Here is a 25,766-nt window from a genome sequence, read left to right on the forward strand (position 1 = left end):
TTTGTTAAATAGTCCCATTTAAGATCATGTACGAGCAAGTGTTATGTAACAGTGTATAATCTCAAATAACGTTTTATTTCAGTGCTAGCCGATAACAAGTTAAGCTTGTCAACTCAATAGGATGACCTTACAGGCTTCTGTTAGTATTTACAACATGGAAACTTGGAAAACAATATAAAACTACATTATACTAAAGATAATAAGCAGTCACATTGCTGGATCCACACTAAGATGGTGAAATGGATTCTCCTTTCCTTCTCTCTATGGTTTCAAATAATGTTCAGCGTAAGCAGGTACAGAGAGCAAGGTCCTACATACACAATCTGTTCAACTGTTTAATATATTACAGTTAAAGCCAAACAAAACAGATTTCTCTGTTAATTAAATATACTAGCAACACTACATAACATTCCATTGACATTTTGCTTTTTAACAACTTCAATATTGAACAAAAATGTCTTCAACCATGACTCATTTCCAAGTCAGCAGCATTTCTACAGAGCATCAGAAATGTCATTATTTTTTTCCAGTCTGGTGGGAAGATTTATCTTCTTATGATTTCTACACAGGGTAAGCAGCTGCCGGTTCCAAAATCCAGACTTTGTGGTGAGGTGGGTGTTAGTCTCTTCTCCCGTGTAACTAGTGATAGAATGAGAGGAAATGGCCTCAAGTTGCGCCAGGGGAGGTTTAGACTGGATATTAGGAAAAATTTCTTTACTGAGCGAGTGGTCAAACATTGGAACAGGCTGCCCATAGAGGTGGTGGAGTCACCAGCACTGGAGATGTTGAAAAAACGTGTAGACATAGCACTTTGGGACATGGTTTAGTGGGCATGGTGGTGTTGGGTTGATGGTTGGACTTGATGATCTTAAAGGTCTTTTTCAACCTTAATGATTCTGTAAAAAACAAAGACGTTTCTTCAGACTCTCTTGTACAAAATCACTCTCTTGTCACTTATATCCTTTCAGCAGCAGTAATAAAAGTTCACTTCTAGGATTAAACTCAGTAGGTTGATTTAGTGGTCCCATTTGAGTTTGAAGAATAAGAATTTGATTTCTTGGGGTATCTGCCCGATGAGAGAGACACTTGCATCCTCCGCGTAGTTCGCACACTTCGGCAAAGAAGAGCATTTTTAAGGTTGTCTCTGAAGTCTTTTGAAATATAGTAATAGATGAATGGATCAATACAACTGTTCAAAGTAGAAAGACACAGAGCAGTTATGTATGACACATACAGATAGCTCTGGCTGTAGGTTTTAAGGAGCAAATAGTGCACAACAAGCAGCACATTGCTAGGTGTAAAACAGATGAGATACATAGACAGGACAGTGATAATGAGTTTGATCGCTCTTCTTCGTTTCTTTCCAGTGCTTATATCTGAGATGGAAGCATTCAGAATCTTAATCATTAGTATGTAAGCAACAGCAGTGAGGAGAGCTGGGATTAAGAAGAGTACAACTGCAAGTGAGAGGAAATAATTGAACATGTCATGAGCCAAAACATTTTCAGGCAACACATCATGGCAGGTAGTGATGTTAAGATTTGAAATGTATGCTGTCTGATTAACAAGATACAATGGAATGGTGCCCAACAAAATCAATGTCCAGATAGCAAGGGAGATGCCCAAGGCAATTTCAGATTTCTTTTTTGAATGCACTATGGGGTTCACTACAACCCAATACCGTTGCACACTGAGACATGTCATAAAGAGAATGGAACAGTACATATTTCCATAGAAAAATCCAACAAGTACTTTGCAGAGACCTTCACCAAATAGCCAATTATTACCATTTACATGGTAAGCAATCTTCAGTGGGAACCAGACAACAAAAAGAAGGTCTGCCAACGCCAAATTAACCATATAAATCACAGCTGGATGCTTCTTCTTTGTTCTGAAAAAAAAGACCCAGAGGGCCACAGCATTGCTTGGCAAACCAATTATAAAGACAATGATATAGACAATGGGAAGAAAAACTGTAGTCAGCTTTCCTGTGAGGGCTTTGGTCACAAATTCATCCACTTCATATAACTCTTCAGAGGCATTATTTGTATTTGGAACTTTCCGGCCAGCAAAACTTCTTCCTTTTGAACTGCTGTTTCTGCTAGTCTCTAAAAATAAAATAAAATAAAATAAAAAAAAAAATTAAGAAGTTGCTGTTACTGAAGTACAGACTTTTTGTCCTTTTTAAAAATAAACTACACATCATGATTTACTTTGAACTTTGAAGAATTAAAGAGGGCCTCATCAACAGAAAAATTAAGACTGGTTTTCAAACACTTGACAATTTTTTTTCCCTTTGTTTTAAGTTTATTATCCAAAAGACAACCTATATCCCTATTCAAGGATTGTATCAGCAACCAAAATGCTTTTCCACATCACCAGTGATATTAAAAATACCTTATTAAAATGGCTGTCAGGTGCTCCTACCATCTGAACAGTTACAATAGAAACCGCTCCAACTACCCCAGGGCACCATTATCCTTTCACACGGCAGTGCCAGATTACCCAAGTGCTGGGACTCACAAAACTTTGCAGCAGGCTAACATAGCTGCAGTAGAAGTCTCCTCAGTTTTAGAGGGCCTGAAAATCAGGTATGCAGTAAAGAGCATACTGTCCTCAGACAAGCTAGTACTGAAACTGTCAGAATGTAATGCCAAGAGCTATGCACAAGCGATGTCCACAGAAAGAAAGATGCGTGTTACGCTGTGTCTGAATTGAAACTTGAACAGACTAACTTCGTGTATGAAGATGCAACAGGGCCAGCCATCTGGGATCTCCTTCCAATTCACAGCCAAGATGGTCAGACAATCTGTGCAGTTTCTACTCAAAGTGCTAGGTGGTAAAGCTGACAGCTGTGGTTGCTTCATACACCAGACAGCTATCACTTCCAAGTTTTGCTCTGCCTCTTTGAATGCCACAGGGACTTACAAACCCTATGGGCAAGCCAGCCATTCCTGACTGCGCTGTCTTACATGACAGCCTTCAGATGGCTCAGTCCAGAACTCACCATGACAGCCTCCAGACCCAACACAGTCCTCTCACGGTAACAAGTTAAACTGCACAAGCAAAGATTGTCCATGAACTCCCCCTGTTCCAGAAAGTCAGACATCTGCCAAGCTAAACTGTAAGGACATGGAACTTGACTGTCTGTGGGAGGAGTACTTTTAACCTTATTTCAATTTCTATTAATATTTGTGGATTATTTTAGCCACAGAAAATCCCAACTGGAGTATAAAGGAGAGTCTTCTTGAGCAAGCAGGTTTGTGTACAACAAGCCATGAACAGTATTGAAGGATGGCCCCTTTGTTATTCAATAAACAGTAGTTTTGATACAGTTCCAGAATAAAAAATGCTTATACCTTACATTTTAAAGTATAAGAAAAGCATTCTCACACAAGAAGTAAATACATAAGTATGCATGTTTTTCAGTATAGTTTCTCGAAAGTAGCACAACTTTAGGTAGCTGTTGCTTTCAAGTTACTACTGCAGAAGTCAGATGTACAGCATTAGCATCCTGTCTAGACTTGTGACCTCCTAAAGACGTGTACAGAAATACAGCATATATTGGTGTTCTTTAAAGTTTTGAATTAAGTTACCCTAACTCCATTTAACAAGGATTTGACAAGCTCCAGGCGCAGGCGCACTTCACTGAAAAACTGAGGTGTAAGAAAATTTTTTGCCAGTACAACGACATGGGCAAATCTTTGCAGTGGACTGCTTGAAGACTTAAGTCTAAATTATACCAACAAACCAACAGCCCTAAAGAAAATTAATTAAAATGCCAAACAGTCATTTTGGCCTATATGTGGTATAATTACAACAGGGCAGAATTATACAAATCCTGCTCTCAGATCTTCAAGCCACATGATTATGTCAGCAATACTGCTAAAGATTGCAAAATTTACTTGTATAATACAGAAATCCCAGGTCCCTAACCCAAGCTGTGAATATTAGAAGCCATAAAACCAGCTGGAAGAACATAGCTTACACAGACATCAGATAACATAAATGATAATTAGCTAAGCAGGCTTACAATTTAGCTGAGAGAGATCCTGGAGATGCTTGGAAGCAGACCCTTTATTGTAAGCTGACAGCGGTTCATGGAGTACCATATTAAAGTGCAGCGTACAGTGCTATGTTAAGCAGCCTGTCCATCAGTAAGTAACTGATATTATGAAATTGCAGTCATGCTATTTGTAGTCCATTCCAAAGACTTAAATTATTGTAGAAAATTGGTAGAGCAAATACTACCACTTTATTCTTATTAATGTTTTGTGATCAGATAGAAAGCAAAGCTTTGCAATTGATGTTCATAGGTTGGGTTGAAAAAAGTAATTAAAAATGCTCACCAAAAAGGCCTAAAGTGTTAGTGTGACACAAAAGAGTAAGAGCTGTAATAAAGTGGATTGACGGACACATGACCCACAGACAGGACCTAGTATTACAAAAGTGACAGAATAGAGATAAAGGTTTGTTTTATTCTATTTTTGAAGATATAGTCAAGCTAAAGGGGTGATTTCAGAGAACAAGTCTTGCTTTTATGCTGACTTTAAGTAGTTCCAGCCTCAAAAGTTCTGACTGCAGACGCTGGTCAGCTTTTGTTAGCCCAAACACCACCTATATGGGGAAACAGTTCAGTGTCCTCTTTCTCTTCACAGTTAACACTCCCTCACTGAGCAACCAATCCTTTGTCAGGTATGTGCATTTTCTTACTCTTTTCTGTGCTTGCAGTTTTCCATAACAATTGAGTTCTTTTCCAAGCTGAGTTTCACCCTGCCTGACTCACATACAGAGAATGCAGTTGACTTGTTAATCTGCCCGGGGCGGGGAGGGGGGGGGAGAGCTTCCTTGGCATCATGAGGAAAACCTACTCTCCTCCCACAACAAAAGACTTGTTTCAACACTTTGCCATTTGTCCAGAAGATATAACCCACTGCATATCAAAAGGAGGTTTATGCTTACCCTGCAGACACAAAAGTGACAGCAGCACAGAGTATCCAAATTAACTAGCTTGGGTCATGGTAGTAATAACCACACAGGACTAAGGTTAAGATTACCTGGGTTTTTGGATCTGCAGCTCAGATTCACCACAACCCCATAATGGCATTAGTCTGTTCAAAACCAGCACAATCACGTCCCCTGGCTTATAGTCCATCTCCTTTGGTTGGGATGGGATCACACTTCCAGCTCATTTCACCTCTCTACTCCAGAAGATCAAGCACCCAGGTAAAACCTTTAAGCAGACTACTTCCCCCCTGCCCCCCCAGATGATTCCAAATCCCCCCCTGCCCCCCAGGTAAGATAACAAGGAATTGGCTAGATGGCCATACTCAAAAAGTTGCAGGCAGCAGGTTGATGTCGAAGTGGACACCAGTGACGAGCGGTATTACTCAGGGGTTGGTATTGGGACTGGTGCTGTTTAACATCTTTGTCGGCGAGATGGAGAGTGAGATTGAGCGCACCCTCAGCAAGTTTGCCGACAACACCAAGTCGTGTGGTGCAGTCGACATGCTGGAGGGAAGGGATGCCATCCGGAGAGACCTTGGCAGGCTAGAGAGGTGGGCCCATGTGAACCTTAGCAAGTTCCACAAGGCCAAGTGCAAGGTCCTGCTTATGGGTCAGGGCAACCCCAAGCACAAATACAGGCTGGGTTGAGAATGGATTGAGAACAGCCCTGAAGAGAAGGACTTGGAAGTACTGGTGGATGAAAAGCTGGACATGACCCAGCAACATGTGCTTGCAGCCCAGAAAGCCAACTGTATCCTAGGCTGCATCAAAAGAAGTGTGACCAGCAGGTCGAAAAAGGTGATTCTGCCCCTCTACTACTCTCTCCTGAGACACCACCTGCAGTACTCCATCCAGCTCTGGGGGCCCCAACATAAGAAGGACAAGGACCTGTTGGGGCATGTCCAGAGGAGGGCCACAAAGACGATCAGCAGGCTGAGCACCTCTCCTGTGAAGACAGGCTGAAAGAGTTGGGGTTGTTTAGCCTAGAGAAGAGAAGGCTCTAAGGAGATCTTATTGCACCCTGCCAGTACCTAAAGGGAGCCTACAAGAAAGCTGGAGAGGGACTTTTTGCAAGGCCATATGGTGATAGGACAAGGGATAATTGCTTTAAACTGAGAGTAGATTTAGATTAGATACAAGGAAGAAATTCTTCACTGTGAGGGTGGTGAGGCACTGGAACAGGTTGCCCAAAGAAGTTGTCGATGCCCCATCCCTGGAAGTGTTCAAGGTCAGGTTGGATGGGGCTTTGAGCAACCTGGTCTAGTGGAAGGTGTCCCTGCCCATGGCAGGGGGCTTGGAACTAGATGATCTTTAAGGTCCAACCCAAACCATTCTATGATCCTATGGTATGAAAAGGCAGTCTAACATTAGAAACTCTGCTCTGAACAACAAACTTTGCACCTGTCTAGTATCTATTTGTTAAGAAAATAGGACCTACCATAAGCTTGGCTTCAGTATTTACACAGTCTTTCTGCATATACTTTTATTGTGTAAATAAGCCCAGGATGAACAAATACAGAAGGACACAGTGCAAAGGCATGCATAGATATGGCAATGGGGTTTATTAGAAAAGATACTGAAACACGAACCCTAAGGCTCTCAAATATTAATATGAATGACTGGGTTTTTTCCCCAAACGGCACTTATGTTTAATAAGCAATAACATAAACTAACAAAAATAAGAATCAGGATTAAAAAAGAAAAATCCTAGCTTTTCAGAGTTGGGAAAAAAGGAAGAAGATGGTCTTTGAGGTTTTTTTGTGTTTATATACAGCTTTTAGGCAGGTTGCTAGCCGAGAAGCAGACTAGGTACAGCACCGATGCGGGTGAAGCCAGGCCACGCGTGCCAGGCAGCTCCCGCGGAAAGCCCGCGCAGGACCTGCAGTGCCACAGCCCTCTCCGCCGGCTCCGTGCGCCCCAGAAGTCCAAAGGGTGCTGGAAGCCGAGCCCCGCTGCTTGCCCGTCAAGCTGCTTTCCCGCACCTGGCGGAGAGGCCGGCCGGCAGCACCCTCCCCGCGGGTCCCGGCAGCTCCACAGCCACCGGCCCGAGTTTTCGGAACCCGTTCGACGCCGCGGAAACCTCGCCCAGTCCGCTCCGGGCTCCCCGCACCCCAGCCGGGGGCCAGAAACCTGCTCTGCGGCGCGGCCCAGCCCTGCCGCCGCTGCGCCTCGCCCGCCGAGAACCCAGCTGTGCCCCCCGCACCCCTCCCCGCCTGAAGCGCCACCGCCCGCAGCCCAACCCACAGCCGAAGGGTGCCGGGCAGCCAGCGCAGCGCCCGCGGAACCCTGGGAGGGCTTAGCCGTCCCCAGCTGATCCTAGCCGAGCCAGCGGCTCTAGCGGTCGGCGGCGGCAGCTCGCACTCCTCCTCTCACCTGCGGGGGTGGCGGCTCCCAGCAGCGCACAGAGCAGCAGCAGCAGCAGCAGGAGGCACAGTCCACGGTGCCCAGCCATCCTCCCGCCGTGCTGCAGCCACCACTGCCTCTCCCGCACGCCCGACCAGTTTCACCTGATACCTGAGCTAGGAGGGGGCGGAGGGCGCGGTCTAGGCCGGTACCAGCCTGGCGGCGGGCGGAGCCGACCCGGGCCAGGCCACGTCCCTCATCCCCTAAGGGCTGTGGGGCTGCCCCTAAAATGGCGGGGTGAGCCTCACCAGCGGGTCCGTTGCGCCCGCCTCAAAATGGCGGGGGCGCCCCCTCCACCCCCGGGGCCTCGCCTCACGCCCTGTGGTCTCGCTCCGTGGCTGCTGGGGCTGAGCAGGTGCCGCTGGTCTCGGCTCTCCCTCCCTCTCAAGCCGGTCTTCCGGCGGCCACCCGGCTCTAAGCCCGCCGGTGGGAGCCCGGCCGCGGGGCGGGGACGGCTCTTGCCCGCGGCAGGTGCTCTGTTAGGAGCTTGTAGCTCCGCAAAGGTGAGGCGAACTGTTTGAGCTGCCACGCGTTTGGAGGTGGTCGTGGTTCACGCCGAGCTGTTGCTGGAGCGGAGCAGGCTCGTTCTGGGACATGCGGGCAGGGGCCGGGGGCAAGGTGGCAAGGAGGGGGGCTGGAAGGACGTTCCGTGGGACAGCGTAACTCCTGCTGGCGTGTAATGCATTGCTTTGCATGTACCAGGTTTCTTACTCTTCTTTGTTATGTTGTCGTATGACGGACGGGCAGGAAAATGTGTAACGGCTGCTTAACCTGAATCTATTTGTGGTACTGCACTGGCGTGACCCAGGGTAAGAAAGAGGTGTTTTCACTTCTCAGCCTTGCTTAAACTTGGGAGTACACCAGCTTTTTTGCAAAGGGGGATTTCACAAACAAAATTAAGCACAACCCAATGCCACCAGTGTTTCCATTTAGCCACACAAATAGGAATTTAATAAATGTTTTTAGGTTTGTAAAATCAAGCACACAACTTACCAAATTCCACAATTAAATCTACGTGTTCAAGCCCGGCTCACACCTCTATACCAGTTCTCCAGTTACATCAGTAATGCTCCCTCTGCCCCAGTGAGTCTGCAAAATGCTTGACAGTTGGTGATAAAATTGTTGCTTTTTTTTTTTCCTTTTTTAAATGAATATGTTATGAATATACTCTGTTCTATGTTGTTCTGAAGAAAAAATTGTTCTTTTTGTGGGCTTTCTGTGTTGGTCATGAAATATGGCTGTGAGTTGAGGAGGTCTGCATTGTTCCCATTTCACAGATGGAAAACTGAGTACAGAGAGATGAAGGTATATGCACTTGGAAGTTTGGGTGTCAGAGCTGACATCAAGGGCCTCTCTTTTTTGAGTTCTTTGTTGTAAGTTACTCCATACTCAAAGCATGGTTCCTGTTCGTCATCCACCCAGCTAGGACTGTTTACAGATTTCTCATAATCTCAGCCTCCTTGCCAAGTACCGGGAAAGTCATAGCCCATCCCTCCAGACTCCCTCCCTGTCTCCTTCTGTCTCACTTGCAGTGCTGTTTTGTTTACTTTACTTTACCTTACCAGTACAAACCGCTTCATGGGTTCTTAATCTCCTGCTCTTAATCACCTTGTCCAGTGAGTTGTAGTCTTCTCATCTGGCTTTTATCTAATCTCCCTTTCAAACAGGCATGTACATATGTGCTGGGTACCAGTCTCTACAGTGTTTTCCTTCTCAAATCTCTAGTACTAAGGAGTGGTAAGTCCTTCTCTCATCCGGTTCTGCTGCAGCTGGTGCTCTCCTGCCAGCACTCAGTCCCAGTTTTCACTGTTTGTTTTCTGTTGATTTATTCCATCCAGTCTGTCTTTTTGTCCCCTTTACATTCAAAGCAGACAGCTCCTTCCTCTTCTGGCTGGAGCCAGCAACAGTGGAAGGGACTGAGAACACAAGGGAAAAGGATTCATTGCTGTCACTAAACAAAATCTGCTCTAGGCTGTCCCACGACAGGTCAGACGTGCACCTGGACAAGTCCTGTGGCTGTGTGTAGAAGGAAGTGTCACTGCAGGTGCATTTTCTGGAAATGCAGCTCTGGACTTAGCCTCTGTTGAGTGTAAGGAAACCATGTTAACAGAGCTTTATAATATGGCTAGGTTTTCATAGGAATGTCAGAAACATGTAATTGATGTGAAGATCATCTCCCTTCGAAATCTTATAAATAATTTGTTAGATTCCCAAGCAATTAAAAATGGAGCTTGTAAGAGGGAGTGTCAGGCACCTTTAAGACCAGAGAACTCTATCAGCCTACCTTATAAATGAGACCTTATTGTGGCCTTTCAGTATTTAAAGGGGGCTTATGAGAAAGACAGGAAGAGACTTTTTAGCAGGGCCTGTAGTGATAGGACAGGGGGTAGCATGTTTAAATTAAAAGAGGGTAGCTTTAGATAAGATGTAAGGAAGAAATTCTTTACTGTGAAGGTGGTGATACACTGGAACAGGTTGCCCAGAGAAGTTGTGTGGAATCATTCAAGGTCAGGTTGGATGGGGCTTTGAGCAACCTGACCTAGTGAAAGGTGTCCCTGCCCATGGAATGGTGTTGGACTATAGATGGTCTTTAAAGGTCCCTTCCAACATAAACCACTCTACGATTCTATAACAAACTAATAGTCTTTGGCACTTGTAAGCAGTAGTACCTGGTGCTCCGTCTGTGCCTTATTAACAAGGCTTTTGTTCTGGTTTTGTTCTATTTACTTTTATCGAGAAGTTGGTGTTCCTAGCTAACATCTTCAGCAGGGATATTATTTGTTAGGAAGTTTCCCCATTTATAGTCTACAAATGACCTGTGCCTCTTGACTTAAAAAATGTTTAATAGAAACTAGAAATGGTCTTGCCCCTGTTGAAATCACTGGGACCTCTGTACGGAGCAATGTCAAGCCTTTGCGATTTTTAGTTGTCTTTATTGAAGACAACTAATTTGTCAAACCTATTTACAGTTCTAGTGTGACATTTATCAAACAGTTTGGAAAGAAAATTTAACAATTTGTGAATAAACATAAAACAATTAGGTTCTTGTTCACACTTGTTTATAATTGGAAAATAATTGCAGTAACTACAACTGCCACAGAAAGAATAAGTACATGACTATAGATGCTTATTAAACCTCAATTCTTCATTACAAATTGGTAATTTCTTGGGTTTTCTGCTATAAATTTTTTTCTGCTACACATTTTTTTCTGCTACAAATACATATATATATGTGTGTGTGTATATATATACATACTGCTATATTATACTATAATGAGTTGGGAAGAATCATCTTGCACATTTATACAGTGGCTTGAAGGGAACTTTGAACTTGCATATCATTGGTTATTGATTATCAAAGCATACCCAAAGTGAAAAAAAGATTAGTGAGCATTGGCTCATAATTCCCTGCTTTAGCAATGTTTGTCTGGGGCATGTTATCAGGAAGTATCGTGCACCTTTGGGCAAAGGGTATCATTGGAAATGTGCTCTCCCTTGCACTTTGAGTAGCTGGTGGGTGTGGTGGCATTAACACAGTTTAGCGCAAGGGCTCTGAAGGGGTGTACCCCTTGGGGCTTGATTAATTTTTAACAGCATAATGATGTGATGTAATCATGAAGATGTGTGACTGTCAAAGCTACTTGGTACTCCTTTATTAAATGGGAAATGCATGTGGTTTCATTGCAAGGCACTTGTCAGTACTCATGCAGTTTGTGCTAGGACAAATGGGTGGGAGCATTTTCAATATACAGAGCTTGTTTTGTGTGCTTCGTGTCTGCCTGGGAATTTCTGAGTTCAGATGGCAAATGTGTTTTCAGTGTGTGGCTTACTGTAATCATACCAGATGTCTGTTCGGGGAGAAGGTAAGGGATGGCTGTTTGTGTCATATGTCTTACCCAAAGATACGGATTTTTTTTTTTTAAGGTGCAAGAAGATCTTTCTTTTGTAAGGGAGAGAAAATAAATGTCTCCTAACTTCAAAAATCAACATGTCTTGTAGGGATGGCAGAAGCACTTAAAATACCCTTCAAACCATGCAGTTAGTGCAAGGGTTCAAGGAGGGAGGGTGAAGTTTGGTTCAAATGAAACAATGTGAATCATTTCATTTAAAAAACTAATTTAGTTTTTGATTCAGAAGAAGCTGATGCATCATCTCTTGGTACTTTAGCCTGTCCTCAGGCTAGCCACCTGGCACCTTAGAAACTAGGAGAGTACCTGGGTACTAAGTTACTCCAAGGCTCTGCTTTCGCAGTGCAAGACCAGGTATAATAAACATTTTTGAGAACTCATTTCAACACAACGAAGCCCTCTACGCTTCCTCCTTGTGTTTCTCATTCATAAAAGCCCCTATGCCATCTTAAGCAGTGTCTCTCACTTGTTTTCTTGAGCCTTTGAACAGGTCTGCGTATTTCCTGCTCAGTTCTTGCTGGCCTTGCTGGCAGGCTTGTTAGGTACCACGTAATTGTTGTCACTAATGTCCTCGATGCTTTATGTGTATCCACCAAGGATCCTAGGAAACAAGAGGGGTTACAGACAGCAGCTGTTTATTGTTCTGTTTCTCCGACAGAAAAGATCCATTTTATTTCACTTTGTATTTAGGAAGGCACTTCCATTCCCACTCTTACCCCATCGACCCCAAGATTTTTGCAGTTTTTGGCAATTCTGGCCATGGCAAATACGTGCTTTATGAGCATGTCCTACTGATGTGCTATTGTGTTGTTACTACTTGGGGTGCCGGTGCCGGTAGCATATTAATTCATGGCATTTTGGGGTCACTGTGCTGGGGGAAGGGATAGGTAGTATGGGTTGTTTAAGGTGGTGCCTTAATGGTTATTGGGTGTCATCCTGATTTTTCTGACTTTCTGTCAGCAGTGTCCTGTGTTTGTTCCTGGTGTTTGGCCTTGAACTCTTCCTGTATTTTCACGTTTCTCAAAAGCAAGGAGATCCAGGGCTTAGGCTGGAGCCATGACAAAGAGAAGTGGCAAATGGTCTAGAACAAAATGTTAGGTATGCCTGGGGGGGTAGAAACATAGATGGCCCAAACCTGACTTCACACTGACATGCAGTGCAGCTGCGACTCCTGTTCACCATGACCTTGCATTAATAGAGGACGTGCAAATTTAAAAAAACAGCTTGGTCTAAGCAGAGTATAAAGCAGTACTTCTGCACTTGTGTTGACAGTTGCTTAACCTGTGGTACGTCTGTCTTCATGTGTGCCTACAGCTACATGAAAAAAGGCATGTTAAGGTGCCAGAATCAAGCAATTGAAAATTAGGAAATGCTATAATTTGGGCTTCTTGTGCAATCTTAATTCAGCATGCTTGTGCATATGCATTTTGAAAGGGGTTTAGTTATGACGTCATATCCAATCTTTCCATGGTGCACTGCATGGAGCGTGCTCTTGAATAAATGATCTTGTACTTACACTTCTACTTACATGTATAGGTATACTCAAGATACCACCGTTTTGCTAGTACTGACTTCTTATCCCGCTACTGTTGTAAACTGCAGAAGTACTCTTTCTGCATAGCCAGGAATGCAGAGAAAGAGGTGCGCAGATTGCTTGCAACTGCTCGCTGCAACCACTAGTTTAGGCTGATGTACATAGCGCTATTTTGTTACCTGTGCCCAGGACATGAAACAATGTATCATTATGAAGCTCGGATAAAATATGTAATAGCACATCAAAATGAAACATTGTTATGTGTTGGCATGTTTGGTAGAGTGGGTGTTACTGTGTCCTTTGTAAGAACCAGCTAGTCTCCAGAGCAAACCACTTGCAAGCGGACAATGATAAATGGGAGCTTGCATAAACGTATGGAGTTTAAAATAAGGTCAGCATTACAACAGTGGAAACAAGATTATTAAAGAGCTGTACGCTTAGATAGGCAGTCTATTTGCAGTAGAAATAGTAGGGAAGGTTTTGATGGAAAATTAATCACATTATTAGTTGTGATGAACTGGATAAGGATTTTCCACGTCTTTCTCTTTCAGAATCCTGTTGGTCCATCTCACATAAGAAGTTTATTGATGGCTTATCATGGAGATAACTCAGTTTGTACTAACACTATGGGACTATCCAAACACTAAATTTCTTTTAAGAATGCATCTTTGTTAGGTAACCATTAAAAGTGATAACTGAAAAGGTTGAAAGCATTCTGAAACATCTTAAAAGCCCATAATGTTTCTTAGATAATATCTACTCTCCGTACTCGCTTTAGTAATATAACTAAACCACACCAGTTCCAAGGAATGATTTAACTTAAATTTTACAACAAAACCCTTCTGAGGTCAGGAAAAGATTGCAAAGTCTGACGAGTATAGTGAAACGTTAATCCTAGTCAGTGAGAAGAGGTAAACAGGTTTGCCTTCTGGAGATTAAATAAATGAATATTGGGATACGTTGACCAAACTGAGGAGGGATATGTTTTTCCTTTTTTTCCTTCCATTTCAGTTGAGCTACTATTTGTATGTACTGGTTTGTAAAACTGTTTTGAAGGGACTTGAAAGTTATTTTCAGGATGGGTCCATTACAATTCTTGTCTAACGTTTCTACACCTGCACTGGAAGGAATATAGGGTGGAGTGTATAAAATAACAACTCCTCTTATGGTAATCTGAATCATTACAGTGAATCACAAACGCAATGGGAGTCAACAGTATCGTCTTGCAGCAAAGAAGGTTGTTGTCTGTAACATATATGAAGAAGTCCTTCCTTCATTCAGCACCAGTAAGTTATTTGTTAGAGGATATTTTTAACTCAGTCCATATCTTCCTGAAAGAAAACTGGGCAAAGTCCAGAGAAGATGTGAACAATTGAAACAACCTGGAGAATGTTTGGAGCAATTAATTTTGCTTGGTCTAAAGAAGATAGTGAGTGGAGAGATGTGATGACATCCTTAAAGTATGTACAAGGCTGCAGCATGTTTTCCATGCTCACTGAGTAGGCTGAAATGTTAGCAAAATTAGATATTAGGAAAAAGATTCTAACAATTGGCACTGGTTTATTGACCTCTCACTTTCTAGGCAATCTGTAGGATCTCCATCACTGGCAGTTTTAAAGTGTTTTATATAAACAGAAATTATGTAGGTATGTATACTTCATCCTCGCAGGAGAAGTAGGTGATGTCTTGAGTAATGCTTCCAGCCCAGCTGTTAGTGACTGTACAACAATGTACCTAGCAGAATATGAACCCAGTCCTTTATTACACTGACCTCAGTGATCATCTTCTTGTTTGGGATTGGAATACTATAAGATTTGACATGGTGTTCTACATTGTGAATCAACCTCAGTGGTTTTAGACTCATGTAACTCTGTTCAAAACCAAATGCTACTGAAATACTATCTAGGCCCTGTCTTATCTGATTTTAGCTAGGAAGGATTCAGACCCTTAGGTCATGCTCATCATTACTGAGCAATCATGACTCAGGCAACAGCAAGGTCTCCTGCTGAGATCTATCATATTTTTGCCTCTGGGGAGAGGAGTTTGTTCAAGCCCCTCTGTATTCTTGCTTCCCCACCACACAGATGACAGCAGTTTTCCAACTAGGTGAAGGACCAGTGGTTCAGAGGGAGAAGCATCCAAGTGGTGCACTGAGGCAGAACACTACCAGCTAGGTTTCATGGTGGCAGTAGACCTCTGGGAAACCCCAGGGGACCTGTACCCATTTTGAAGAGCTAGACAACAGGTGTGGAAAAATGCTGGTCATGAACCACAAAGTTTGGTGGACACCAGGGAGAACTGTGCTTTGTGAGTCTGAGATAAAGAGCACAAAGAGAGTGACATTGAACTACATACCTGGTCACCTTCAAAGAGCAGCATCAAGACATGGTCTCAGAGACTCGGGACTTGACTAAATCATAGCCAGATTTTGGAAATTGCAGAGACACAAACCAAAATCTGGATAGAGGGCCATGGGCGGTCAGTATGCCAGACATTTCAGTAGTCCTCTGTCAAGAAAGAGCTTTATAAGAGATTAATCCTATGTACAAAACAGATGTGATCATATTCATGTATGACTTACTATTTCCCCAGAGGGATAAGCAGTATATGGTGAGGCGTTTTTTAAATATTTAAAAAAAAAAAATTCAGTGTTTATTTATTTTACTCCTTTTGCATTTAAAACACAAAAATGTCTAAAAACAAAAGTGGTTATTAGGACACCTAAGGGATACTGTTACCTCTCCCCTCTCTTTCTGGGCAGTAAGATTAAATGAATAAATAATTCTTCAGTTAAGCAATGCAATTCCAGAACCATCTCTAAGGATCGGTCCTTTTGACTATGTTGAGCTACTCCCGGTTGGGAGAACACCATACAAGCAAACTGGAGTATGACACAGTTTCCTGGTTTTATCATGACCTTTTAGAACTGATTCCTTCTCTACCTTGTGGGCATACGTCTCAGATTATTAGCAATCTGTAATAAGAGTAACCCACAGTAGAAATAACCTACAGATATGCTAGTGCAGTTACTAGCATGACTGTTGGCTTCCCTATTGCCCTTGTTCATTTGCATAATTTCTCCTGCTTCTGCCACCTGCAGAATGGGATTGCCTACCTCATACATCTGCTTTCACCAGCCCTTCCATGTTTCCCAGTTTAGTAGAAGCGTGCATATTTTTCTAGTGTTCTGCAGTTACCACTCCTCACACCACAGTTTCCAGAACGCTCTCAGAAGAGGATTTTTTCCTCCATCTTCTAGCTCACGTCTAGGGGATGCCTATGGAAAAGGAATCTACAAATCAAGGGAAAAAGCAATAATTTATGAGTGGTGACCTGGAAATACTTTTTTTTCTTTCCCCCTCAAGACCCCTTCATCTGTTGAGGTCTTGCAAGAATTACAACGCAGTGTGCAATGTTTAAGTAAATCCATGGCAAATCGACAGAGGAGAAAAGTGTATGTCAAGAGGTAGAGGTGGGTGGAGGAAGAGTTGTGTGAAAGGAAGAACAGTCTCATGAAATGTACACCAAGTTAAAGCTGTAGGCTTGCTCTAACGTAACCATAGTGAATAAAAGGCAGGTGGTGCTTTCATACATGCGGAACTGCTGAAGTGAACAGGCAATAGAATTTGAGCTGTGATTTGGCCAGTGCGTTCTGCCTGTCTCAGTTTCAGAAGGTGTTGGTTTCGATTACCTCAGTTTTATTGAGATTATGTAAACATCTTGGTGTAGATAAGGCCTGGGACAGCTGTAGGGATGCATGAACTCTGGCTGAGAATTGTTGATGGCTCCTGAGGAACTTAGGATTTGCCCAAGCAGTAATGCTATATGTGAATGGATGCCAAGAGTCAGCATCCAGGAAGTTATTTAATGGCAACAATGAGATCCTGTCTGCACCATTAAGCACTTGCTAATGCTGGGATCTGTCTAATCAGAGTGTCTTTTTAGATTCCAGTTGATGTTTGCAAAAAACAATATGGAAATGAATTCTCAGAATTTCACAGAAGGTTTCTATGCCAAGCTTTTAGTTCAGTTGAACAGGTAGACATGACATTAATTCACAACAGTGCCAACTGATGTAAAAATGATATGAAGAATTCCAGCATTGTAAAGTAAAGGAGGACTTGAGAACAAAATTTCTAGATCTGAAAACCCTCTTACTCTAAATAGTATTTGCCTTTGTGATTTTGTGATTGCTTAATCAAATTTATATTTTTAGGACCTGTCTCTTACACTTCCTTGAAAATTGATACTTGTAATGAACAAGAAAAGTTGTAACTGCTTTAATAGATAAGAAAATATGATTTGTTGAATCACAATATTATTTTCCTAAATGGAAAGTGAACTTAATGTAAGACTTGTGCAGTATCAATCCATCTACCCTGTTTTTTTTTCTGCAGTCTTTGGAAATTTATGATATGCTGCTAGTCGGAATTGCTCTGTAAATGGTATTTTGACCACATTTCCTGACTAATTGTGGAAATTTTAACAGAATCATTCATTTATTAACTTCTGACGATGAATTCCATTTCGAGCATTTGACCTGACTGTTTAGCTGATCTGTCGCTATCTGTTGTGTGTTCTGGAGGCTCATCCGTGTTATATCCATATGTTCCTAATTTATCAATGATCTAAATAAGATATGAAAAATTATAACTTTTCCAGTCATCGTGACAGTGAAATATTGCAACAGCTATCTGGTAGGAGTATGGGGGAAAAGAGAAATACTTCTAAGGCCGTAGCTTTTTTTTTTTTTCACCATGTGCATGGACCTGCACTATTCCACTCCACCCCTGTGTGCTGGCCCATAGATTGGTACAACCACACAAGGATCATGGGATACTCATCCAAAAAGAGGCAGAATTTTAACAGGATCAGTTCTCCAGTCTAGTTGATGGCATACCTGTGTGGATGTAAAAACGGAAGTGTTTCAGAGACATGCACAAAAGTCCAAGGGCACTGAGTGGGTCGGGCAGTTCATGTGGCAGCAGTCCTGGCTTATGACATTTAAATAGTACACGGCATTAGAGTTCAAAAGGCAACATGGCAAGTAGAAGGAATTGTTGGTTTGGCGCTGCCTGGTTTGGCAGGGACTACTATCTTTCCTATAGCAGTTTTATGCTGATAAATCAAAATGAAGGAAGTTAAGCAACAGACACATGAATATCTCTTAGAAGCTAGATTGAACAGGATTTAAGTTAACTTCTGCAGCTGGGAATAATAGACAATATGGTGATCCAGTCAAATTAACAATTTAGGCTCTGATAGAGTCCAATAATATTTATGGCACATGATGGAAAGTATTGAATAACTTCTGTGTGAGACTAGACTAAGCAGCTGAGAACACTTCAGTCTGTCTGTTCACATCCTCTACTACACAACTAGGGGCTGGGGCCATCCACTCAAATACCGTGAGCCAGGTTCAAACATTAAAAACATTGCACAAAGGACACCCAGCAGGTAGGAGACCTGTGGAGCTCCTTGCCAAAGTATGGTGGGTATACAAGAGGTTTCCATAAGTTCTCGGGAAGACAGGGCAACACTTGCAAGGGACATCCATTGAGGATTACTAAAGAGACAAACCATCACTGACTTGGGAATTTCCCTGAGCAGAATGTAGTGGAAGAGTGAGAGAGTAATTGGGAAAATACCATTTATGTTTGTCCTCCTCTTTTTCTTTTCTGTGCATCTGCTTATGATCACTGTTGTGGTTGGTATCCAGGACAGTGGGCTTTCCTATGAATAGTGTGGTCATTTGCCCTAGTTCTGAGGCTCTTCTGAGATGTAGGTTAAACTTGAGTTAGCCAGTTCGTCAGCTGCTAGTATGTCCATGTGGCATTATGGATGTCATTAGGCATCCTGATGTTATCCAGTGCTTTTCTGTGTTTCCTTCTGCGTGCCTTGGCAGAGGCAGAGTTTGCTGATGGAGAGGACTCCTGGAGCAGTTCCGTGCTCTCCAGGGAGAACAACTGTGTCATGCATCGGCAGGATCTGAGGGCCCGGCTGGGTGAGCACAGCTGAATCCCGCAGCAGCGGACTACAGTAAAGCTCACAATTCGAGGGAGGTGCTGGCACTTCTTAACCTGCCTTTGCAGAGATCCTTGCATCATAAGTTATCTGAGGAAGGATAGGGCAGGTCTGTCCATGCTACCTTGTGACATACTTTACCACTGGTTTGAGAACAGATACTGTTAGTTGTGGCTTGGGGATGGGAGAATTAGAAAAGTTGAAGGAGAAAAGATATCTGTATTAGTAACTGGGCATCTCTCAGCTCTCTAACATGGAAGGGATGTGTCTCTCTGGTTTTGAGCATATATGGTCTTTTCATAGTTTCAACGTCACCACTCCCTCTAGCTCTAATAAATGCTGTTTTAGCATAGTTCAAGTGTTTTGCAAATTGCTTTTTTGGGAATTCCTGCCATCATTGTCATTGAGGTGAAAGGGGACCGCTTTTGTCCTATTTAGGGATTATGTTAAAAAGCACAGAGACTGGAACCATTTATGTAATTATTTTATCAGTGGGATGGATACCTAGAGGCAGAGCCCAGTGTCCACAAAGAAATTAGTTTAACGGAAAACGTGTGTGGGTTGGCCAGGACTCCAGAAAATTATTTGGAAACTCCCCATGCTAAGAAAGGACGTGAGGAGGAGATCCACGCAGCCGTGCTGAGTCACACGCTTTCCACACAGCCATCCTGCCTGTTCTCACAGTGTTTATTCAGTGTGGCAGGATCCAATGTCGTCCCCTCCCAGTGTCTCAGCCCACCTCCCACTGTCTGCACAACCAGGGGAAAACCACAAGCACTTTATCAGATCCAATGCTGTTGTTTGGCCCAAAATTGAGGACTACCACACCATCAAAAAAAGCTAGCATTATGACCAAAAATTATTTCATTATTCCATCATTACGTTTTGAGGAGGGAGTTCTGTTATTGTAAAAGAACTATTTGTGATTGAATTATTTAATTTGCAATTGAATGTTTAATTTCTTTTCAAGTTTAATCAACAACATAGCTGTAATTATTATTCACATTTAGAAAAATATTTTTATTTCTACTTAGATAAAACTTGTCAAACATTTAAACTCCGGATACATAACAGTCTCTTATGATCTAGATGCTGACTACGAAAATGCTTAGTCAATGCAGATCTAGAAGTGAAGTGAACAGTGCTGTTAGGATTTGTAAGTTATTTGCTGCACATGCACTGCATCCACTTTCCTTTAAAGAGGTGGAAGTGAGAGGATGGGATGGACACAAAAAGGTGCTTCCCTCTGCCTTGCTGCAGGGCCATGTAGGAACTTCGCTGTGACCTCAGATGCCACGTTGTCCCTGCTCCTGCCCAGGCTTCCTTTAAGGGTGGCAGGGGAAAGTGATTCCACATGATACTGTACCCCAGCAGCCCTACCCTGATCTCCCGAGCACAGCATGGCAGTACAGGAGCCCATCGCAAATGTGGGGCTATTGCTGCAAGACACAGAATCAGGAAACCTTTCCTTTTCCCCTCTTTCTGCCTAAAACCATTCAGTGGCTTTGGGGGATGCACAAGGTGGAAGCAGGATTTGGATTAGTAATCAGCCCCTAATGTGAAGAACGAGCAGTTAATTCCTGCAGGAGGCGTGAAATGTTTTCTTCTGACAGTTGTGCTTATTCCAGTTATGCTGGATTGCACCAGCTCCAGGCAATTTTCAACCCTTTGGTGGCCAGGTGACTGTTCCTTGCAGTGAGATGCTTCACCCCAAGCCACAGGCATAACAATGCTCAGTAAAATCTCGTCCTTCACCTGCTTCTTGTGAGGGATAATTCTCTTTTTGTGCTGGCCAGTTGTTCCTGGTTCCCAGGCGGTGGTGTACTTGGCAACAGCCAGGGTCTCTTATGGAGGTTCCAGGTCCCTGCTCCTGCTGAGGTCCTGGCTCGGTGTCCACTGTAAGCCTGTGCTTGGCTTCCACAGGCACAGCTCCTCCTGGGACCCTCTTTCTGCTACATTTAAGGCATCTAAGCCTACGATTCTGCTCTTGCTGAGTGAGAAGCTGTTTTCCCCTTTCTCTCCCTCCCTCCCAGTCGAGCATTGCTCTGGCAGGGTGAGGTCAGAGATCTCCCGCCAGATTCCTCCATGGCTGGGGGCAGCTTCCTCAGGCTTCCTCATGAACTCACACCCACCAGCTTCCTTTGCTAAATCCAAGTAAATCCTTTTACACTACAGTTAATAATTTTACATTTAAACAATGTAATGTTACCTCTGTATAGTCTTCTAGCAGTCAAGGAATGTCTTTTTGCAAAACAATATAGAAGGCTGAAGGGCAAGAGCAGCAGTACTTGCCTTTTAATTGCATAAAGATTCTGCGTGGTTGTTACAGGTACTCAGTGTATTAGCTATCATTGCTGGGTTTGATGGCAAATTAACTGGGAGTGTGGGCATGAAAATTAAGAAAGTCTAAATATTCCACAAATGTTTCCTTGGTGAAAATTACCTTCCTAGGGTTGCAAAGGTTAATTCTCCATATATAATTCAACATATCACTTGATGATGACAGCTTCAACACTAGCCTTATTGCTGTGTATTTTCTGCAAAATGAAATGTGATGCTTTTCTACCTATTTTTCTCTACTGTGGTACCAGGGATCTGAAACAAATAAAATGTTGGATTTTATTCTCCCCACTGTATTTAGGTTTGTTTATGCTTTGGCAGAAAAGCTTGTTGATCTGGTTTTTCTAGGGTGTAGACATCACTGTATTATCTTTCCTGACCTGGTGAAAGATCTCTTTTTTTAATAACATGTATATTGTGGCCTACACATGAAAATAATTGAAATATGATTAAATTACCTCTACTTATAGAGATAAATTGCATTTAAAATACGTAATTAAATACTCAGTAAAGGTCATAGGAGACTACAGTGAAGTATTGTATGAAGATTAAAAGGAATTACGAAAAGTAATTAGGTGGTTCCGAAGAGCTAAAACTAGTGGTGTGTGGCTTCTGACCCCCTGCAAAGAGTGTTGCCTTGCTCCTGCCAGCCTCTCATGCTGGGCAGGGCAGAAGGAGACAGTCCCAGCGAGCTTGGACATGAGCACTGGAAACCTCTGGATGAACTGCAGGCGCAGGCTGTCCCTGCTGGAGAAAACCAGCTTCCTTTGGCCTTATTGGAAGTTATCTCTACCCTCTTATGGAAGAGAGGTCAAGATGATTTGTATAGGTGGAGCCAGGGGACAATATGTCCTGCTTTTTCTGCTCTGTAAGGGCCTGACACCAGAGTAAACACCCTGACTGCCAAAAAAAAACCAGCAGGAAGAACACTTGTGCTTTGGAGCGTGATTCCTGCAGGCACTGAGCTAGGGCTCTCGGTGCCTAAGGGCTCAGGTGGAAACTGCTAAGGGGAAGAGGGCAGCCTGCCCCATGCCTAAGAAGCATCAGGTGTCTAATCCTGTTTCAGCTTTGCCACTGGATGTGGCAAAACAAAGTTATTCCTTGCTTTCAACTTTCTTCTACTGAAAAGAAAATCTACAGAGAAAGAGAAGGAAGAGGAGCAGTGCTCTTTTTTTACCCATTACCTGAAGGCTTGTGAAGATCTAGGATCAATGTGTAAACGGGATTTCAGCTCACTTATCTCCTTATCCTAAGACAGAGCTCCTACCTCCAGGTTAAGACACTGTAGTGCTTGGACATTTGCCTTTTCTCCTAGTGAAACTATTCCACTTTGGTTGAAACATTTAGGTGTTCATTGGCACAGTGGCATCTTGCATCCTGTTTATTAACAGTGACCAGGTAGGATGTGACCTAATGTGAAATAAAAACACGAAGGAATGATCTCTGCATTGCTTTCCACATTCTCAGTGCCTACAACAATGAAATGAACAATTAACATGCAGCAAAACTTTGCAAAATTTTCAGGTTCATCCCCAAGAGCAATGGATTCCCCTATTTCATCACTGACTTAATAAGATAATGGCAAACATGACATGCCCACACAGGACCAGCCTTTCTTAGTGTGCTTGGTTGTGGAGCTGTAAAATAATGCTAGCATTTCATTTGAGCTTGATAGTTTATGGCTTTTTAACTAGTATGTATTTTCCCTTTTTAAGCCTCTCTCTTTAGTTCACAAAACACTACCACATACCAGGCGATTGGAAAAAAAATCACATCTGTTGAAAACTAGACAGTGGTAACAGTGTGTCTGTAGTCAAGTGTTAAAAAGAAGGTGTTGACAGTCTCCACCCGGGTTCATATTACTTTTGCAAGAAATAAGCATCAGCTTTTCATTTATTGTCTGTAGCTTGAACCATTAGAATATACACAAGTTGCATTTTTAAAGGATTTTTATTTCTTCTGGGAAAGTCAGGACTTACTTATTTTAAGCAAAAGCTAGATTCTCATGTAACTAAGTTTAGCATTAAAACTCTAAGAAAAAAGCAGTAATTGTTATCATCTTTGTAATAAAACCTCATGGATGGTAATTATCAGCTCTTCAGGGCAAGGATTATGTAGTGTCTTAGTCAGTGGGTGCACTGTTTTTGCTTGAGTTTTCTAGGTGCTATCAAAATATACATTCAGCTCACTTATAAGGAAAAACCCAGCCTGAAGTGAAGAAATGAGAAGGTAGCCTGGAGTGATGCCAGTGTGTGCTGATGCCAACCTTGAGCTGTTGGCACAAGAGCTCAGTGTGCAGGGAAGGCAAATGGGGTACATGTTGCTCCATATACCTTTCTCTTTTCTGTTTTCTCTTCCCCACCCATACATAAGTATTCCTGTTACAGTAAAATAAGTCAGATGATACTATGCCATATCTTCCCTTCCACAGGATACAGGATCCCTTCCCCACTGGACAGTGCTAAAACACAGGACCTGAGGTCTCTCAGTTTGCCAGGTAAGCCTGTGCCTGAGAACGTTATCTGCGCCTTCTGATGATTTTCAGCAGTCAAATACGATTAAGTGATATATGGTGAAAGACTAGCTGGTGGGGAAGAAAACCGACTTGGCTGAACAGAGAGCTTTGGCTGGAACTCAGCTGGAAAAAAAAGAGAGTTTATGACCTTTGGAAGAAGGGGCAGGCAACTCAAGAGGACTACAAAGATACCATGAGGTTATGCAGAGAGAAAATTAGAAGGGCCAAAGCCTAGCTAGAACTTAATTTGTCTACCGCAGTAAAAGACAGTAAAAATGTTTCTATAAATATATTCACACCAAAAGGTAGGCTAAAGAGAATCTCCATCATTTATTGGATGCGGGGGGAAACAAGGTGACAAAGGATGAGGAAGAGGCTGAGGCACTTAATGCCTTCTTTGCCTCAGTCTTTAATAGTAAGACCAGTTGTTCTTGGGGCTTCCGGCCCCCTGAGCTGGAATACAGGGACGAGGAGCGGAATGAAGCCCCCACAATCCATGGTTAGCCATCTGCTACACCACTTAGACACACACAAGTCTATGGGGCTGGATGGGATCCACCCAAGGGCACTGAGGGAGCTGGCAGAAGTGCCCACCAAGCCACTCTCCATCATTTATCAGCAGTCCTGGCTAACCGTGGAGGTCCCAGTGGACTGGAGGTTAGCAAATATGATGCCCATCTTCAAGAAGGGACATAAAGAGGATCTAGGCAACTACAGGCCTGTCACTATGACCTTGGTGCCAGGGAAGGTTATGGAGCAGATCATCTTGAGTGCCATCATGCGGCACGTACAGGAGAACCAGGTGACCAGGCTCAGTCAGCATGGGTTTATGAAAGGCAGGTCCTGCCTGACTAACCTGATCTCCTTCTGTGACAGGATGACCCACTTAGTGGATGAGGGAAAGGCTGTGGATGTTGTTTACCTGGACATTAGTAAAGCCTTTGATGCCATTTTCTACAGCATTGTCCTAGAGAAACTGGCTGCTCATGGCTTGGCTGGGTGTACTCTTTGCTGTGTAAAAAACTGGCTGGATGACCAGGCCCAAAGAGTTGTGGTGAATGGAGTTAAATCCAGCTGGTCACAAGTGGTGTTCCCCAGGGCTCAGTATTTGGGCCAGTTTTCTTTAATATCTTTATCAGTGATCTGGATTAGGAGATTGAGTGCACCTGACTAAGTTTGTAGACGACGCCAAGTTGGTTGGGTGAGTTGATCTTCTTGAGGGTCGTAAGGCTCTGCAGAGGGATCTGGACAGGCTGGATCGATAGGCCAAGGCCAATTGTATAAGGTTCAACAAGGCCAAGTGCCGGCTCCTGCACTTGGGTCACAACAACCCCATGCAACGCTACAGGCTTGGGGAAGAGTGGCTGGAAAGCTGCCCTGCAGAAAAGGACCTGGGGGTGTTGATTGACAGCTGCCTGAATATGAGCCAGCAGTGTGCCCAGGTGGCCAAGAAGGCCAATGGCATCCTGGCTTGTATCAGAAATAGTGTGGCCAGCAGGAGTAGGGAGGTGATCGCGCCCCTGTACTCGGCACTGGTGAGGCCGCACCTCGAATCCTGTGTTCAGTTTTGGGCCCCTCACTACAAGAAGGACATTGAGGTGCTGGAGCGTGTCCAGAGAAGGGCGATGAAGCTGGTGAGGGGTCTGGAGCACAAGTCTTATGAGGAGCAGTTGAGGTAACTTTGGTAGTTTTGTCTGGAGAAAAAGAGGCTGAGGGGAGACTTTATCACTCTCTACAACAACCTGAAAGTTGGTTGTAGGGGGTGGGTGTTGGTCTCTTTTCCCAAGTAACAAGCAACAAGATGGGAGGAAATGGCCTCAAGTTGTGCCAGGGGAGGTTTAGATTGGATTTTAGGAATAATTTCTTCACTGAAAGGGTTATCAAGCATTGGCACAGGCTGCCCAGGGAAGTGGTTGAGTCACTATCCCTGGACGTATTTAAAAGACGTGTAGACGTGACGCTTAGGGACATGGTTTAGTGGTGGACCTGGCAGTGTTAGGTTTATGGTTTGACTCAATGATCTTAGGGGTCTTTT

At 43.3% G+C, this 25,766-nt stretch overlaps 1 protein-coding gene across 1 annotated transcript; it reads right to left on the reverse strand.

Annotated features, from left to right (window-relative positions):
* Window positions 1-1,002: 1,002 nt before the first annotated feature.
* On the reverse strand, window positions 1,003-7,459 carry F2RL1 (F2R like trypsin receptor 1). The gene is made up of 2 exons (XM_059834316.1): window positions 7,381-7,459; window positions 1,003-2,108 (listed from the first exon to the last, which is right to left on the reverse strand). The coding sequence occupies exons 1-2, from the start codon at window positions 7,457-7,459 to the stop codon at window positions 1,003-1,005; spliced, it is 1,185 nt and encodes a 394-aa protein (XP_059690299.1).
* Between the last annotated feature and the right edge of the window lie 18,307 nt (window positions 7,460-25,766).

Source organism: Gavia stellata, chromosome Z (assembly GCF_030936135.1).
Source record: "Gavia stellata isolate bGavSte3 chromosome Z, bGavSte3.hap2, whole genome shotgun sequence".
Lineage (NCBI taxonomy): Eukaryota > Metazoa > Chordata > Aves > Gaviiformes > Gaviidae > Gavia > Gavia stellata.